The sequence below is a fragment of the Neomonachus schauinslandi genome, chromosome 2 (assembly GCF_002201575.2).
Source record: "Neomonachus schauinslandi chromosome 2, ASM220157v2, whole genome shotgun sequence".
In the NCBI taxonomy this organism is placed as follows: Eukaryota; Metazoa; Chordata; class Mammalia; order Carnivora; family Phocidae; genus Neomonachus; species Neomonachus schauinslandi.
The window spans coordinates 49,907,326-49,924,898 of NC_058404.1; the positions used below are offsets into that span (position 1 = coordinate 49,907,326).

The following is a 17,573-nucleotide window of genomic DNA, read 5'->3' on the forward strand; positions in this document are numbered from 1 at the left end:
TTTTTTTTAAATAAAGGCTGCCTTCAAGGTCACACAGCTTGTCCATCAGAGACCAGAATTTAAACCACCACTTGATGATTCTGACTAAAAAAAAAAAAAATTTCATTTCACAAATAGGATTAGCGATCTAGCAATTTTCATAAACGTTACGGTGCAGAAGCTTTTATAAGCAATACTTACCAGTGACTGTGCTTTCCTTAGCTTAGATCTGCCCTGCAATTTATTTTTCTTATCATGTGATTGTCGACTGAAATCTGGGTTCATTTCATGTCTTTTCCTCCTTCTGTAAATTAGAAATCATTGGAACATTACAAACAATCATTTTAAATTTGCATAGCTATTTGTCTGTTGGACTTGGTTGTTCCTGTGATTTTAAATGATTGTTTTCACTCAACTGGAAATGAGCCAAATGTAGATCACTAGAGAACTGGCTAAATCAACTCCGGCCCATCCACACAGTGGAGCACTACGAGCTGTAAAAAGGAAAGCTGGGTATTATTACATCCAACTGGGGGGTGATCTCCAGGATATTATTGTTATATGAAAAAAAGAAAGGTGAATAAAATGGTATGTGTTGTGTGCTACCATTTATTTCAGAAACGGATGTGTGTGTTTGCTTAAAATTTTGTTAAATGGAAGGACTATACCATAACATCTTGAAAAACGGTTACCTATGAGTAGGCTTCACATTGCGACCCAATCAAGAACAAAGAACAGTATGGAGGGGTGGGAGCAGAAGCTAGAATTCTCCAAATACACTTTGCTTTATATATTTGACTTTGGAACCTGCTCAATTTTTCTCAAAATTATAAAATAAGACAAAGGAAGAAAATCCCTAAAATCTAAGAACAAAATGAAAGAAACAATCTTGTCTCTGAAGCTGGTGGTATTACTACACATGGAGGGATTACCTCATGGGACTTTAAACACAGTAATTTGTCTGAATATCCTTAGTAGAATCTATCCTAAGGACAAAAACACAGGCAAAGAAATCTTAAGCCATTTTTAGTAATCCTATTGTTTGAATTAGTATTAGTATTTATTTTCTAAAACTATCATATATAGTTGGATAAAGTAGGGATCAGCAAACTATATAGCCCAGAGGCCGAGTTGGCCCAATTGTCTTTGTAAATAAAGCTAAACTGGGACATCCTCATGCGTATTGTTTGCTTATTGTCTTTGACTATTTTCAGGCTACAATGGCAGAGTTGAGCAGTTGCGACAGAGACATGTCCTGTAAAGCCTAACGTATTTTTGTCTGGTGTTCTCCAAAAAAGTTTGCCTACAGTAATGGATCTAGGCCATGGTCCTCAATAGCCACTAACATCACAAAAAAGGGAGACAACCAGAAATCACGTGCCTCGTGATGGAAGTACATGATCTGATATACTCAAGCCTCTGGATTGGACCACCAGTATGGCCAAGTACAGGAGACAGAGAACATGTTAGGCTGCATGTTGGGAGTGCAATCAGCAAAATTCAGAATGTGAGAAGCTCTACAGGATAAATGACCTGATTTCTATAACAAACAAATTGCAAGGGGGAAAAAAAAGGACAGAGGCCTCTACCATAACATCTTGAAAAACGGTTACCTATGAGTAGGCTTCACATTGCGACCCAATCAAGAACAAAGAACAGTATGGAGGGGTGGGAGCAGAAGCTAGAATTCTCCAAATACACTTTGCTTTATATATTTGACTTTGGCCTATAGATCCAAAAAATACTTTTTTAAAAAAGATTTTATGTATTTATTTGATAGAGAGAGCACAGCAGGAGGGAGAGGGAGAAGCAGACTCCACACTGAGTAGGGAGCCTGATGCAGGACTCCATCCCATGACCCCGGATCATGACCTGAGTGGAAGGCAGATGATCAACCGACTGAGCCACCCAGGCACCTCTAGATCCAAAAAAGACTTAAGTGACACATGGACTAAATACAACCCGCCCTGACCTTGTTTGGAACTTGATTAAATAAGCCAAATGTTTAAAAATATCATTTATGAACGTTCAAAGATACCTCAAAACTGACTTGGTATTTGATTGATTATATTATGAAATCATCCATTGATTTAGATGTGATATATATATCATACTATGATTCTTAGAAAGAGTTTATCTTTTAAGGATAGGCATTGATTGAAGTATGTATGAATGAAATAATATGACATTTATATTCGTCTCCCAAGTGACTTGGGGGAAGGCCAGAGTGGGTGAGGGATAAGTTAATGAGTTCAAAACCGTTAATGCTAGCTGATGGTTACAAGCAGTTGTATTCTCTCTACTCTTATATATTTGAATTTCCACTATAAAAACTTTATTTATTTGTTTGTTTAAAGATTTTATTTATTTTGAGAGACAGAGAAAGCAAGAGAGTGAGCGAGAGCAGGGGGAAGGGCAGGGGGAGAGAGACAATCTTAAGCTGACTCAATGCTGAGCCCAGAGCCCGATGTGGAAACCATGACCCAAGCCGAAATAAAGAGTCAGAATGCTTAACCAACTGAGTCACCAGACACGCCATAAAAAATTTTATTTAAAAAGATCAGCTTTGGGCGCCTGGGTGGCTCAGTCGGTTAAGCGACTGCCTTCGGCTCAGGTCATGATCCTGGAGTCCCGGGATCGAGTCCCGCGTCGGGCTCCCTGCTCGGCAGGGAGTCTGCTTCTCCCTCTGACCCTCCTCCCTCTCCTGCTCTCTGTCTCTCATTCTCTCTCGCAAATAATAAAATCTTTAAAAAATAAATAAATAAATAAATAAAATAAAAAAATCAGCTTTCCCAAATATTTCTTATTGCTTAATTTGTAAAAATTTCCCCCAACTTTTAATTAAGAAGTTTCAACATACAAAACAGTTGAAAGAATAGCACAGGGTGCCTGGGTGGCTCAGTCGTTAAGCGTCTGCCTTCGGCTCAGGTCAGGTCATGATCCCAGAGTCTTGGGATCAAGCCCCGCATCAGGCTCCCCTGCTCAGTGGGAAGCCTGCTTCTCCCTCTCCCACTCCCCCTGCTTGTGTTCCCTCTCTCGCTGTCTCTGTCAAATAAATAAACAAAATCTTTAAAAAAAAAAAAGAAAGAATAGCACAGTGATTACCCATAAACTCTCCAACTAGATTCAACAATTAGTAACATTTTGCTATTTTTGCTTTCTCACTATATATACATAGATACACATATATACATGCACATGCCACATATATATGTATATACGTATTTTTGCCACACCATAGGAAAATAAATTGCAGACACTTCACCCCTAAATACTTCAACACTCATCTCCTAAGATAAAGACATTTGCCTCCCTAACCACATTAGTATCATCACACTTTGGAAAATGAATGGTAGTTCTTTAATATCATTTAATATTCAGGTCATATTCAAATTTCTGCAATTGTCCCAAGAATGCCTTCTATAGTCTTCTTTTAAAAATCAGAATCCTAGGGGGCGCCTGGGTGGCTCAGTCGTTAAGCGTCTGCCTTCGGCTCAGGTCATGATCCCAGGGTCCTGGGATCGAGCCCCACATCGGGCTCCTTGCTCAGCGGGAAGCCTGCTTCTTCCTCTCCCACTCCCCCTGCTTGTGTTCCCTCTCACGCTATGTAACTCTCTGTCAAATAAATAAATAAAAAATCTTTAAAAAAAAAAAAAAAAAAAAAAAAAAAAAAAAATCAGAATCCTATCTAGATTCACACTGCATTTGGTTGTTATGTCTCTTATGTCTAGAATATTTTCCCCACTTCTTTTTTTCCCCCATGGCACTGACTCTTTGAAGAGTCCAAGCATCTGGTCTATCTTGGTGAATGTAGCACATGCACTTAAAAAAATGTGTTTGTGGAATTGTCTATTTACCTCTTTAAAGCTGTCAATTTTTGTCTTATGTATTTTGAGGCTTTGTAATTAGGTACAAATGCATTTGTAATAGTTATATCTCTCTGCTTAGTTAATCCCTGTATCATTATGAAGTGTCCCTCTTTATCATTGGTAATACTCTTTGTCTTGATGTCTGTTTTATTTGAAATTAATGGTCATTCTAGCCTTCTCATGTTTTTTCTTTGCATGGTACATCTTTTTCCATCACTTCATTTTTAAATCTATTTGTGTCTTTAAATTTAAGGTGTGTCTCTTGTAAAAAGTGTACATTTGGGTTTTGCCTTCTTACCCATTCTGATAATCTCTACCTTTTGATTGGGTGTTCAGTACATTAACATTTAATGTAATTATTGCCTTTCACAAACAGTATTTGAGGTCACAGAAAACTCAAGACATTATCACTTTATCTCATGTTAATGTACTATTCATATGCCTGGGTATCTAAGTTTGCCTCTTTCTTATTTACCACCATAGTTCAGACCAAGGGCCACATACAAATTCTTAAATACTATCTTCAGGGGTACATTGATCAATACATAGTCAATACATTCACGATGATTCAAAATTCAAGAGTTCAAAAGGATGTACAGTGAAATTTGTCTATCTATCCTTGTCTCTAACTTGCCATTCTCCTCCTTGAAGGCAAACAATACATATCAGTTTCTTGTGTATATTCCAGAGATATTTTATGTATAGATATTTTATGAATATATATATATATTTTCTTCTCCACCTATTTTAATATAAATGGTAGTATTTCTTTTATGCTCTGTTTTGTACCTTGTTTTTTTTCTGCCCAGTATTTTCTAAATTATAAGCAAACTAATTAGACTTTTTCTGATACAACCAGATGAATTTAAAGTCCATGAAGGGGCGCCTGGGTGGTTCAGTGGGTTAAGTGTCTGCCTTCGGCTCAGGTCATGGTCCCAGGGTCCTGGGATCGAGCCCTACATCGGGCTCCCTGCTCAGCGGGAAGCCTGCTTCTCCCTCTCCCACTCCCCCTGCTTGTGTTCCCTCTCTCACTGTCTCTCTCTGTCAAATAAATAAATAAAATCTTTAAAAAAAAAAAAGTTCATGAATTGAAAGGCTACACCTCTCTCAAAATCAGTTAGTGAGTATTGCAAAGTTGGTCAGTCGTGATATAAAAATGAGTAAGGCATGGTCTGCACCCTCCAAGAGCTTGAGTCTTGCCTAATGAGGGATACCACTCTCATCTCACCTCCGAAGGGACTTCAATAGTCCCAAAGATACACATGTAATCTCAATGTCCCCAAGTAATCAGACTTTCTGGGATGACCCTTTCTTTAATTAGCCAAATCATATAATTTAAGAAACCATCCTACAAAAGAAGTGCTTACTTACTATATGTCAGGTACTATCATAATCATGTCACATACATGAGGATTACCCCACAGGGATCGTGTGAGTTAGGTGTTACCATTATTGCCATTTTACAGGTGCAGAAACCAAGGCACAGAGAAGTCAAGGAACTCCCCAGGATCACAAAACTAGAAGTGTGGGAGTCTGGATTTGAACCCACACAGTATGGTTCCCCCTCTTAGGCTGCCTTGATGTTAATCTGTTGAAATATATTCTGAAAACATGGCAGATATATTAAAACATTTTAAAACCTTTCAAAATTTGTTTCCTTTATTTCTCGTTTATCCTGTACATGCGCATACATGTGTGGATTAACAGGTACATATGTGTATACAGATGCAGATGTATATTTTTTTACTTTCTCTGCTTTCTGTACTATGGGTGGCATACTGTAGGTGCTCCCTTGACATTTGCTTTTCTCACTTAACAACTTACCTTTCACTCCTTACCAGTTCATAGAGTTCGTCCTCATTTTTATAGTTGCCTAATACTCCATCGTATGAATGCACCATACATAGTTTATTTAACAGATACTCTCCATGTAGGAAAATTTAAGTTATTCCCAATATTTTAAAGTCATAAATGAGGGATGCCTGGGTGGCTCAGTCAGTTAAGTGTCTGTCTTTTGCTCAGGTCATGATCCTGGGGTCCTGGAATCGAGCCCTGCGTCAGGCTCCCTGCTCAGTGGGGAGTCTGCCTCTCCCTCTCCCTCTGCCCCTCCTCCCTGCTGGGTTCTCTCTCTCTCAAATAAATAAATAAATAAATAATCTTTTTTAAAAAATATTTTATTTTTTGAGAGAGAGAGCACGCGCGCACGCACACACAAACACACAAGCAAGGGGGAGGGGTAGAGGGAGAAGCAGACTCCCCTCTGAGCAGGGAGCCCAACGTAGAGTTTGATCCCAGGACCCTGAGATCAGGACCTGAGCCAAAGGCAGCCACTGAACCAACTGAGCCACCCAGGCATCCCTGCAGATTTGTTTTAATGATGAAATGGGTTAGCAATTTTGAGATTACTTTCAGAATTTGTAAGTAAATATATACTGTTTATATATATGTGCATATTATATAGTATACAATTTTTATACAAGTTATATATGTACATACATAGTTTTGATTATGTATTATATGTACATATATAATTTGTATAAATAAACATGAGAGCCAGGTTTCTCCTTGTCAGAGAAGGGAGGTGCAGATATGAAAAAGGAAAAGACCAGAATGAACTCTATGGTGCTAGATTGAAATTTGAAGTATTAAATATTAAAAGAAGCTGTAATGTTAAATCATGGTAGCTACAAAATGCAAACAAATCCTGATGAACAGGTAAATTTACCAATAATGGTTCATTTACTTTTCAATGACTTTTTGCTTCTACGTATTGAAAAGCATTTGTATTTCACAAGAAATGCTTTTTTCCTCTTTTCATATACTTAAGTGCCAGCAAATTGTTTCTAACAAAGAAGAGCATGGAATTTCTCACCCTTGCCAGATTTGCTCAATGGGGTCACAGTTGTCCAGGTAATTAAAGCGAATGATATCAGTTGGATGCTTGTCAGAAGATCTCCAGGGTGGGAGTTCTTTCTCCCCTGGGTGGGTTTTCTTTCTCAAAGAGGAAGAGGACCTGAAAGCTGATGCAGGGGACTGCTTTTCCTCTGCAGAATTGCTTGTAACTGGTTGAACGTTGGCAACAGCAAACCCATCTTTTGGAGGTGTCTGGAAGAAGAAAATTAATTATTTCTGTTCTTAAAACATCATAATAATTACAACAATAAAACATCATCATACCACCACCATCATCATCATCATCAACATCATCATCACGACTGCAATGATCATGGTGACAATTATAGCAGCCGACCACCCCAGGAGTCCTTGTGACAAGTACTGTCTCAGGAAGTTTTCATGCATTATTTTATTTAACCTTCATAATAACTCTAAAAGGTAATAGTTACTACCCCATTTTACAGAAGAGGAAACTGAAGATGGAATAAGCCAATGAACTTGCCCACTACTACCTAAGTGGTAAGACAGAGGGTCAGAATGTGAATCTAGTACTGTTTTGCTTCAAGTCCTTGTACTAACCCTCTCTATCCTGGACTGCCACCACGCCTACCACATCATTGTATAAGTTTTCCACAATTGCAGTTAATTGACTCATAAAAACGTACACATTTCAAAAAATAGTACTCCAGGCTTAATTATCTGTAGCATGTAGGGACAACTTTGAGTTATACAGAGGTAGACTGTAGATTTTATCAGTTATCAAAATCTTAACTGCTCTCAAAGAATACTTTTGCTTTAATTTTCCAAATGGAAAGTCTATTTTTGTGTGTGAAATTCATAAGGTTTTTATGTGGTTGTAACCTAAGGGAAGCGGTAATGGTATGTTGAGAAGCCATTAAAGGCTTAATTTTTGTTCTTAAGAGATTAGGGAAGCTTTGCGTGGTAAATTGGTTTGCTTGAATTGTTTGTGATAATTAAGAAATTCCCCCATCCCTTCAAGCAGGATCAGTTTCTTATCCGTTTCAACTGTTCTTTGTATATATTTCTATTGTAATTATGTGTTTGTCTATGTCCTAGGTCACTAGACTCAGCTCCTTGAAAGCAGGGTTAGGATCATTATACTCAGCACCTAGCACAAAACAGTATTTAATAAATATTTACTAATTTAATAAATGATTGTAGTTTAGTAAATTAAGACGACATTTTATATTTATATAATTCATAGCTCATTATTGGTTTGGTATTCAATATTTTGTTCAGGTCTCATTTAGCATGGACATTCCTTTCATTTCTCTGAGCTTATATTGAACAAAAGCTGTTTTTGCTGAAGAAGGCTTAGTTTGATACTACTGGGAATAAATAATACATGATAAAAAGTTTCAGGGGAAAAATTTAGGCATAAGTGCTAGTAATTATATATAAACATTATCCATTCTGAAAAAAAACGGTTGACACTAACAAAAGAGGATATAATGAAAACTGATTTTTCTGTATTAAGTAAACAAAATTTTTGTTTGATTCACCTAGTCTTTGAGAATTTTTAAAATCATGATGTCGAACTTTTGTTAAATGCTTTTGTCTGCATATACTGAAATGATCATACATCTTTTCTCTTTTATTCTGTGAATTACATTGGTTAATTTTTTAATATTATGCCAACCTTACTCTCCATGGATACTTCCTACTTGGTCATCATGTATTATTCTTTCTTTGTATAGAACTTGATTTAATATGTTAATATTTTTAAAGGATTTTTATGTCTACGTTCATGAAGGATATTAATCTGTGATTTTGTTTTGTTTTCTTGTAAAGGCCCCATCTGGTTTTGGAATAAAGGTAATGAGTTGGGAAGCATTCCCTTGTCTTCCATTTTATGAAAAAGTTTACGTAGAATTGATATTTCTTCCTTAAATGTGTGATAGAATTCACCAGTGAAGGTATCTGGGTCTGGAGTTTTGTGGAAAATTATGAATTTGATTTTTAAGTTGATAAAGATTTATTCATGTTTCCTATTTCCTAGTGAGACTGTTTTGTAATCTGTATTTTCGAGAATTGTCCATCTCATCCAGGTGGTTGAATTTAGTGACATGGACTTGTTCATAATATTCTCTCATTATCCTTCTCATGTTTACAGGATCTGTAGTGATGCCCCCTCTTTCATTTCTGTTACTAGTAATTTATGTTTTCTCTTTTTTCCTACATCGGCCTACCTAGAAACTTAGGAATTTTATTTATGTTTTTGAAGAAGCAGCTTTGGTTTCACTGATTTTCTCCATTGTTTGTTCTAATTTCATTGATCTTAGCTCTTTATTGCTTCTTCTTTCTATCCACTTTGGGTTCAACTTACTCCTCTTTTTCTAGATGAAGACTTTTTGAAATTATGCTGTTTGGAGTAGATATAGCATAGCCTGACAGACAGGTATAAAGATCATTCTAGTCCAGTGCTCTCATTTTAAGGTTGGGGAAACTAAAATTAGCCACAACCATTTGCTCATAAAATGCTTTCAAAAGCTCTAGTGGAGCACCTGCCAGGTACAGGGTGTTGAGGGAAAGGGAACCAGGGAAGGTGCTTGAGTAAAGGTAAATTATGCTCTAATCCAGTGGCTGCCTACGTTCACCATCACTGGAGCAACCTCACACGGAATTACCCAAATTACTCAAGTATGCACAGGGCTGACAGTTGACTTTTTAACCTTAGTCACATGACTTTATTAACCTTAGTCACATGACTCCTTAGTCTTTCTAACTTAGGTCTATTTATTAAACAGAAAAACTAACTTTCAATATAACAAAGTGTTCCCTAAAGAAATTTAATACTAAGCAAAGAGGGGGCAATTTTCTTGCATCAGAATGAATCATCATTTTAAAATACAGTTATGCACATTTTATAGAAAAGAATTATGGCTGAAGACAAAGCTTTCAAGCTTTTTTTTTTTTTTAAGCTTTTATTTATTTGACAGAGAGAGATATAGCAAGAGAGGGAACACAAGCAGGGGGAGTGGGAGAGGGAGAAGCAGGCTTCCCCGCAGAGCAGGGAGCCCAATGCGGGGATCAATCCCAGGACCCCGGGATCATGACCTGAGCCGAAGGCAGATGCTTAACGACTGAGCCACCCAGGCGCCCCTCAAGCGGTTTTATAAATAATACTCAAAGCCTCTTTTCCCTGTACAAGTTGGTTAATCACTTTTCTCTTCTCTGCCCCAGAATGGCCCAAGCTTCAGCTATTGAATGCCATTCCCTGCCCCTAACTGAAAATGAGAGTCAAGAAAAGCCTTATCAAATCTCGAAAAGAAATCATAGCTATGGCAATTTTTAAAATAACTTTTTCCATCACTGCAGTTTAAGTTTCCTTTTTAAAAGACATCCTCATGGAGCACACCAATTACTGAAATCAGAAAGGCTAGTTTTATCATTGCAATTGTAACAGTATTAATTATGCATAGTTTATTACTATACTAAATGTAGATGGATTCTACTTTAAAACAATAAAACTAAACCTAAATGAACAAGCTAGGAATTGACTATTCATCTTTCAAAAGGATTCTTCATTTTTAAAAGGATTCACTGCAATTTTTTCATAGAATATGATACCCCTGTGGTTTTAAAAATCATTAAAAATTTTTAATTTACACATAATTTTTCAGGAACTCATTTATTGTACAAAACGATGCATAGCTCTGCATGTGTATAGATCATACCATAAAGAAAAGGCTCATAAAATTTTCCCATGAGTTATCTAATTAACTGTGACTATAAGAATGAACATAAACATTGGTTATAATGCAGAGAAAACAACTAGAAAAATTACTCTTGCATTATTTACTTTTTATCATTATATGCAAATGATTTACATGCTTAGTTTTTAGATTAAAAAGAACTTTAGTATACTCATTATTCCCTCCCAAAATTATGGATTTATTGGAAAACTTTTCTTTATAAATGATATAAAAATAACCTTTAGCTCACCCGGTAGAATCAGAAAATTTGAATTAATAAAGTAGAATTTGATGACCCATTGATAGCAAATACTGCACAATACCCACAGAGTCCCAGTGTCAGAACTGCCTGGCGTGTGAGTCAGAGATCCGGAAATCCAGGAATCCGAACAGAGTGAGCAGCTCCACGGTCCTAACCTCTTGGGAAACTGCTGGTTTAAAAGTGTCTGATGAGGGTTCTCAGCTAACATGTATGTCTTGAAAAAGGCTATCGAGTTCTCAGAAAAGGAGAATTTTGAAGTAATAGTGTATTTCCTTTGCTTACATTGCTTAGTTTCTAGATTAAAAAGAACTTTAGTATACTCATTATTCTCCTCCCCAACTTCTTAGTTCTAGAATTCCTTCTGTTTTTTAAAGATTTTATTTATTTATTTGACAGAGACAAAGAGAGAGGGAACACAAGCAGGCTTCCCGTCAAGCAGGGAGCCGGATGCGGGGCTCGATCCAAGGACTCTGGGATCAGGACCTGAGCCGGAGGCAGACGCTTAACAACTGAGCCACCCAGGCGCCCCATCTTTCTTAATTCCATTTAGCATACAGTGTGATATTAGTTTCAGGTGTACAATTTAGTGATTCAACACCTCCATACAACACCTGGTGCTCGGTGCTGTCACAAGTGCCCTCCTTAATCCCCATCACCTGTTTAACCCAATTTCCGCCCCTCTTCCGTATTCCTAAATAGCTGATATTTGTACGTTTGTTGCTTTTTGCCCCAAATTTACCTTAGGCTTGGTAACATGAAGTTCTTTTACCATTTGAATGTAGTGCTTCTTCCATATACCCTGCTCAAAGGGAGTTGGAGAGAAATTGATGTACCAGTTAAATCGTAAACATTTGAGCATCCAGAGCTGATCCAGCTCAGTTAAATTCTTCCAGTGCCAGCTCACCTGGAAAAACAATTGGAAAGGAAAAAAAAGCCCTACTCAGTCTGCATGCCCATTTTCTCTAGGTCTTCAGCTGTCACCCTAGACCCGAGATAACTCTTTCTTCCAAATCAAAGCTTAAAAAGTTACCTACCTGAAGTGCTCCCTACCCAGGCAGAAGGATTTTCTTTAAATGTTAAATCACCCTTAGATTCAGAGTCAACTAATATTTATCAAGTACCGGGCGCCTGGGTGGCTCAGTTGGTTAAGCGACTGCCTTCGGCTCAGGTCACGATCCTGGAGTCCTGGGATCGAGTCCCGCATCGGGCTCCCTGCTCAACAGGGAGTCTGCTTCTCCCTCTGACCCTCCCCCCTCTCATGCTCTCTCTATCTCATTCTCTCTCTCAAATAAATAAATAAAATCTTAAAAAAAAAAAATTTATCAAGTACCTATTAACCATCCCCCGTAAGGAGGCAGGTTGCAAACGAGAGGACTGTGGCTCAGATAGATTTTGGAGCTTCCTAGAATTTCCTGAAGTTGAAAGTTATATGAGGGTTATAGAAACTCAGATCTGCGTATTGTTTACTCATATTTTGGTATGCTTCCATTTTCTCTCCATTCTTATGATTTTACTAAATAGAAATTTTATAAACAGAAAGCAATTACTGGTATCATATGGTGTGTCCTATATAGCCTTTAAGATTCCATAAAGCATACACTACTAGCTCTGTACATGCCATTCCCCCAGTATTATGGTCAATTTCACACATCCAGCAAATGATGGTGGTGACCCTACTATGTGCAGCAGTGTTTACAATAACTTACTCCAGATTTTGAACAAGTCTTGCTGAAAACTAGGGTCAAGATCATGTATAAAGTTCAGACTACGGGTTCTGTGTCTTGGTTATAAGAGTTGCAACGATGACACCTAACCTTCCAACGCAAATTTCATCCTTGGAAAACTGGCTTCTTTTTCAACACTAATTAAATCATTAATAATTTTTGAGCACACACACACACACAAAAGAAAGAAAGAAAGAAGAAAGGGCAGAACACTGTAATATACATCCATTTATCTGGCCCTCCCATTCTCCCTCATTCCATCCACCAAGTGCTGAGTTCCATTATGTTTAGCATTGTTTTCTGTGCTGAAGAGGAGACATACAGGAGAGGGGAGGGCACAATTACAAGAAATAACAGGTTCAGGAGCTGGAAGGATGAAAAAGGGTAGAGAATCTGACAGAGCCCCGCAGGCAGGAACAGAAATCACATCTACTTTGTTCAACGCAGAAATGAAACAACATCGACTTTAATCCCCATATGGTTAATTAACTCAGAATTCAGCAGAAAGGTGAAGTTTTGCAGGGAGGGGATGAGGAGAAAAGTTTCTCAATTCTCACCCTTTTCTTCATTTTTCCTTACATCTTGTTTTGACCTGGGTATTAAGTTGGTTTTGATTCCCCCAGGGTAGATAAGGCTTTTGTATGTTTTGTTTTTGCTTCTCAGTGTTTTTTGTTTGTTTTAAAGTAGACAGGAATGAGGAGAGTTGAAGGGTAGGTAGGAAGGGCGCCTGGGTGGCTCAGTCGTTAAGTGTCCGCCTTCGGCTTGGGTCATGATCCCAGGGTCCTGGGATCAAGCCCCGCATCGGGCTCCCTGCTCTGAGGGAAGCCTGCTTCTCCCTCTCCCACTCCCCCTGCTTGTGTTCCCTCTCTCACTGTGTCTCTCTCTGTCAAATAAATGAAATCTTTAAAAAAAAAAAGGGTAGGTAGGAGCTTTCAAAATTATCAGCACCCCCCATCTTTTTAAACAGTTCAAAGGTCATCTTGGTGCAATGGTATTATTGTTTAAATCTATCTGAAGGACAACTGCCTGTGTCTTCCTCACAGGCAGGGCTGGGAACAAATGTAATGCTGAGATCTTGCAAGACTGACATATGATACACATATATGACAGGATTAGTGATTTCAAATAACATTTTCCTCCAATGATAACATTCTCATTGTGCAAAACTTGGAAAATTCCAAGAATTTTCAAGAAAAACAATACCCGTTACCCCATCAATCAGAGATGACCTTTATTAACAACCTGACAGAGTTCTTTTCTTTTTCCTAAGCATGCAGGAAAAATTGGGAAATTCTATATATACAATTTTAAATTGTGCTTTCTTCATTTCACATATTATAAGCATCTTTGTTCTTGGCCAAATGTTTTCTAATGGCCATACAATAATTCATCATATGGTTATATGATAGTCTCTTACTATTGGACATTTAGAATGCTATGCTCTTTTAAGGAATGTTTCATTTTTGGAATAAGTAATATATGTACATTAATACTAAATTTAAAGATCCAAAGAGACATGCGGTAAAAGAGTCTCTCTCATCCCCATCCTCTGGTCACTGCTTCCCCTCACTGGATGTAACCACTGCTACAGCTCCTGTGTGTCATTCCAGGAACATTCTAGGCCTATATTAATAAATATGCATATATTCCTTTTTCTTTCAAAAGTGGTAGGACAGTTCTGCACCTTTGCTTTTTTCGCTGATGATCAATCTTAAAGATTGTTGCAATTTATTTATTTATTTTTTAAGATTTTATTTATTTATTTGACAGAGAGAGACATAGCAAGAGCAGGAACACAAGCAGGGGGAGTGGGAGAGGGAGAAGCAGGCTCCCCGCAGAGCAGGGAGCTCGATGTGGGACTCGATCCCAGGACCCCGGGATCATGACCTGAGCCGAAGGCAGACGCTTAACGACTGAGCCACCCAGGCGCCCTGTTGCAATTTATTTAACCAGTCCCCTAATGGTGGACATTTCCAGTGTTTCCAAACTTCTACTATTACAAACAATACTGCAGTATTCTTATACAGACAATTTTTGCATATCGAGGCACTCCAAGAAGGGGAACTGCCGGATCAAAGGGAATCTTTCTTTCTTTTTTTAAAAAATTTTATTTATTTTTTTAAGGATTTTATTTATTTATTCGACAGAGAGAGAGAAAGTGCGCACAAGCAGCGGGGAGGGGCAGAGGGAGAGGGAGAAGCAGGCTCCCCACTGAGCAGGAAGCCTGATGTGGGGCCCAATCCCAGGACCCTGAGATCATGACCTGAGCTGAAGGCAGACACTTAACCCACTGAGCCACCCAGGCACCCTTAAATTGTGTATTTTCTTTTTTTTTTTTTAAGATTTTATTTATTTGACAGAGAGAGCACAAGCAGAAGGAGAGAGAAGGAGAAGCAGGTTCCCTGCTGAGCAAGGAGCCCAATGTGGGATTCGATCCCAGGATGCTGGGATCATGACCTAGGCCGAAGGCAGCCGCTTAACCAACTAAGCCACCCAGGCGTCCCAAATTGTCTATTTTATTTTAAGGTTTCAGGGTATTATACTCACAAAGGCCTCCTTGCCTATGTTTTCTTTGAGTACTTTAATGGTTTCCCTTGATTTCATACCAATCTTTTATCCTACTAGAATCTTTTTTCAGACAGCTGCGCAATTGTCCCAAAACCATTTATTGAGTAACTCCTCTTTCTTACTGCATTCATTTTCTTAATTTTAAAGACTAAAATTATGTTACACATCTGTGAACACATGGTAACAAGTAATTTCTGGTGTTACCAGACTCTACGAAAATTCTCAACAAAATGGCTACCAGTTTTACCTTGTAAGGAATTGGGAGTATACTTTAATAGACCATGGATTTATTTGTAGGAAAACAACAGTCAGCCCCTTTTCCAAGGCCCCTGGAAGCGAGTCTACACACTCTGAACTCTTTTAGTCTTTTTTTAAAGATTTTATTTATTTATTTGAGAGAGTGAGTGAGAGGGAGAGAGAGAGCATACGAACAGGGGCAGAGGGAGGAGAGGGAGGCTCCCCTGCAAGGCTCGATCCCAGGACCCTGGGATCATGACCTGAGCTGAAGGCAGACTCTTAACCGACTGAGCCACCCAGGTGCCCCCGGAACTCTTTTAGTCTTGTACTCTTTGTACATACCCCACTAGTACCTTATTTTGAGGTTTTCTGTTTATGAATAGCCTACACTATACAATTTAGAATTGTTTTCTAGTTGTATGCTATGCAGTATAAGACTACTCTGCTGATGAACCATTTCATATATATGTTTGTCTCTCCAACCAGCAAATACCATTCTGTGGACACTAATGACGTCTTACATCATTTTACAACTACTTTTGAGCACTAAATACAGAGGCACAAAGAAGACCGGGGTTAATTCAAACTATATAGACTACACATATTGACCATCTCATCTATTTCTTGGTTTTGCATATGTGCTTTTAGAATTTTCTAGGCTATCACTACAAAACATTGTATACTGATTCTTTGCCTTTACCTGTGCACAACGACAAAGGCTTCGGGGGTCCAGGAAAGAAAAGATGTATAAAGATAACACCCTTGGAAGCTTGGTAGTAAAATCCAGAGCTTCTGCTGGAATTTTTTCTTGAAGTTTTCGACAGCAGAACTTTTGCTGTGACAGGGAGCAACGTTCTAACAGGCCTGTCAAGATTCTTCTCCGTTGAGAGTCTGTCCATTTATCAAACTGGAAAAAAGAAAGATTAAAAAAACTGTGCAGTTTCAGTCTGATACCAGAGATTCATTAGAGGAAGGGATAAGAATGGCATAGAATTGAGTTTAATATTTTATTCCTAATGAATAGCATGTATATCTTCCCCTAATTAATAAATTTGATGTTTTGCCACTTACCTGTCCTTTCTCACATTTATACATGCGAGCATGTGCAAGACGTGAGTGTGTACACTGAAGTGCACTTGACCTCAGAACTTGTAGTTACATAAGGACAGTAAGTTGCGAGCTGGCCATATTCATAAACTGAGAAAATATATACTTAAAAATATAATTTCGGGGATGCCTGGGTTGCTCAGTCGGTTGGACGTCTGCCTTCGGCTCAGGTCATGATCCCAGGGTCTTGGGATTGAGCTCCGCAGGGGAGCCTCCCTCTCCCTCTCCTTTTGCTGCTCCCTCTGCTTGTGCTCTCTCACTCTCTCTCTCCTCTGTCAAATAAATAAATAAAATCTTAAAAAATGTGTATATACATATATATATATATATATATATTTTTTTTTTTTCCCCCCCCAAGAGAAAGCACCTGGGCAGTCCCTCTCTGGCCAGAGTTTCTGTATTAGCTCCTAAGTGCCAAACTCCAGGACCAGAAACAAAGCTTTGCATTCACCATTGGAGATAAGGTATACTATGCAAATATCCCTGAGAAGGGTTAAAGTCCCACTAATGTGTAAATGATTGATTGGAGAGAATATGTCAATAGGAAGACCTGGGGGGTGGGGCGGGGGGAAGTGCCAGAGACACGAAGTAGATGCCAGAGTAATCTGGGGCATGCCAAACAAAAGCTTTGGTTACTTCACTATTTTCCCCAGAGATAACCCTAAATCAGTCCCAAGATCAATGACTGATCAAAGATAAGAATTTGAGGGCTGGCCAAAACCAAAAGAAAGGCTCTTATGGGAACACCCACCAATCGAATGAGCCACTTTACTGGAGGTCTAAACCTCTCTTTTTTTCCTTAGCCCATTTTAGAGAAGAAAAATAGGAAAGTTTAGAGCGACCTGTATTTTGTATACTATTGCATTTCACATATAGATATTTTCTATGGTTGTCATAAGCTAGTGAGAATTTTATAAGGAACTTTAGTTGTAATCATAAAATACACTGACTACCTAACAAGGCATATAAAGCATGACAAGTCAACTTCATTATAGTCATATGATGTATTTTTTTAATTGGCAAGAAGACTTCTTGATCAAAACTATTCACTATTATAGATCTATTTCATGATCCAGGAATCTCAGTTTAGAAACTATTATTCAAGGGGGGATGTAGCGAGCAAGATGGAGTCACTCATGTCAAGCAGGGACGTAAGCAGCCAAGGATGTTGCAGCTGAGACCAGATATCACTAAAACCAGCACAGACTGGCAGTAC

The 17,573-nt window shown here is 38.3% G+C and overlaps 1 protein-coding gene across 1 annotated transcript in view; it reads right to left on the reverse strand.

Moving 5' to 3' along the window:
* FBXO16 (F-box protein 16) overlaps nucleotides 1–17,573 on the reverse strand; it is a 53,062-nt gene that overhangs the window by 12,048 nt on the left and 23,441 nt on the right. Inside the window, exons 4-7 of the mRNA XM_021698753.1 lie at nucleotides 15,951–16,157; nucleotides 11,461–11,625; nucleotides 6,721–6,953; nucleotides 181–283 (exon numbers count right to left, since the gene is read on the reverse strand). Of these exons, the coding sequence (XP_021554428.1) occupies nucleotides 181–283; nucleotides 6,721–6,953; nucleotides 11,461–11,625; nucleotides 15,951–16,157 (708 nt within the window). The remainder of the gene's footprint in view (nucleotides 1–180; nucleotides 284–6,720; nucleotides 6,954–11,460; nucleotides 11,626–15,950; nucleotides 16,158–17,573) is intronic.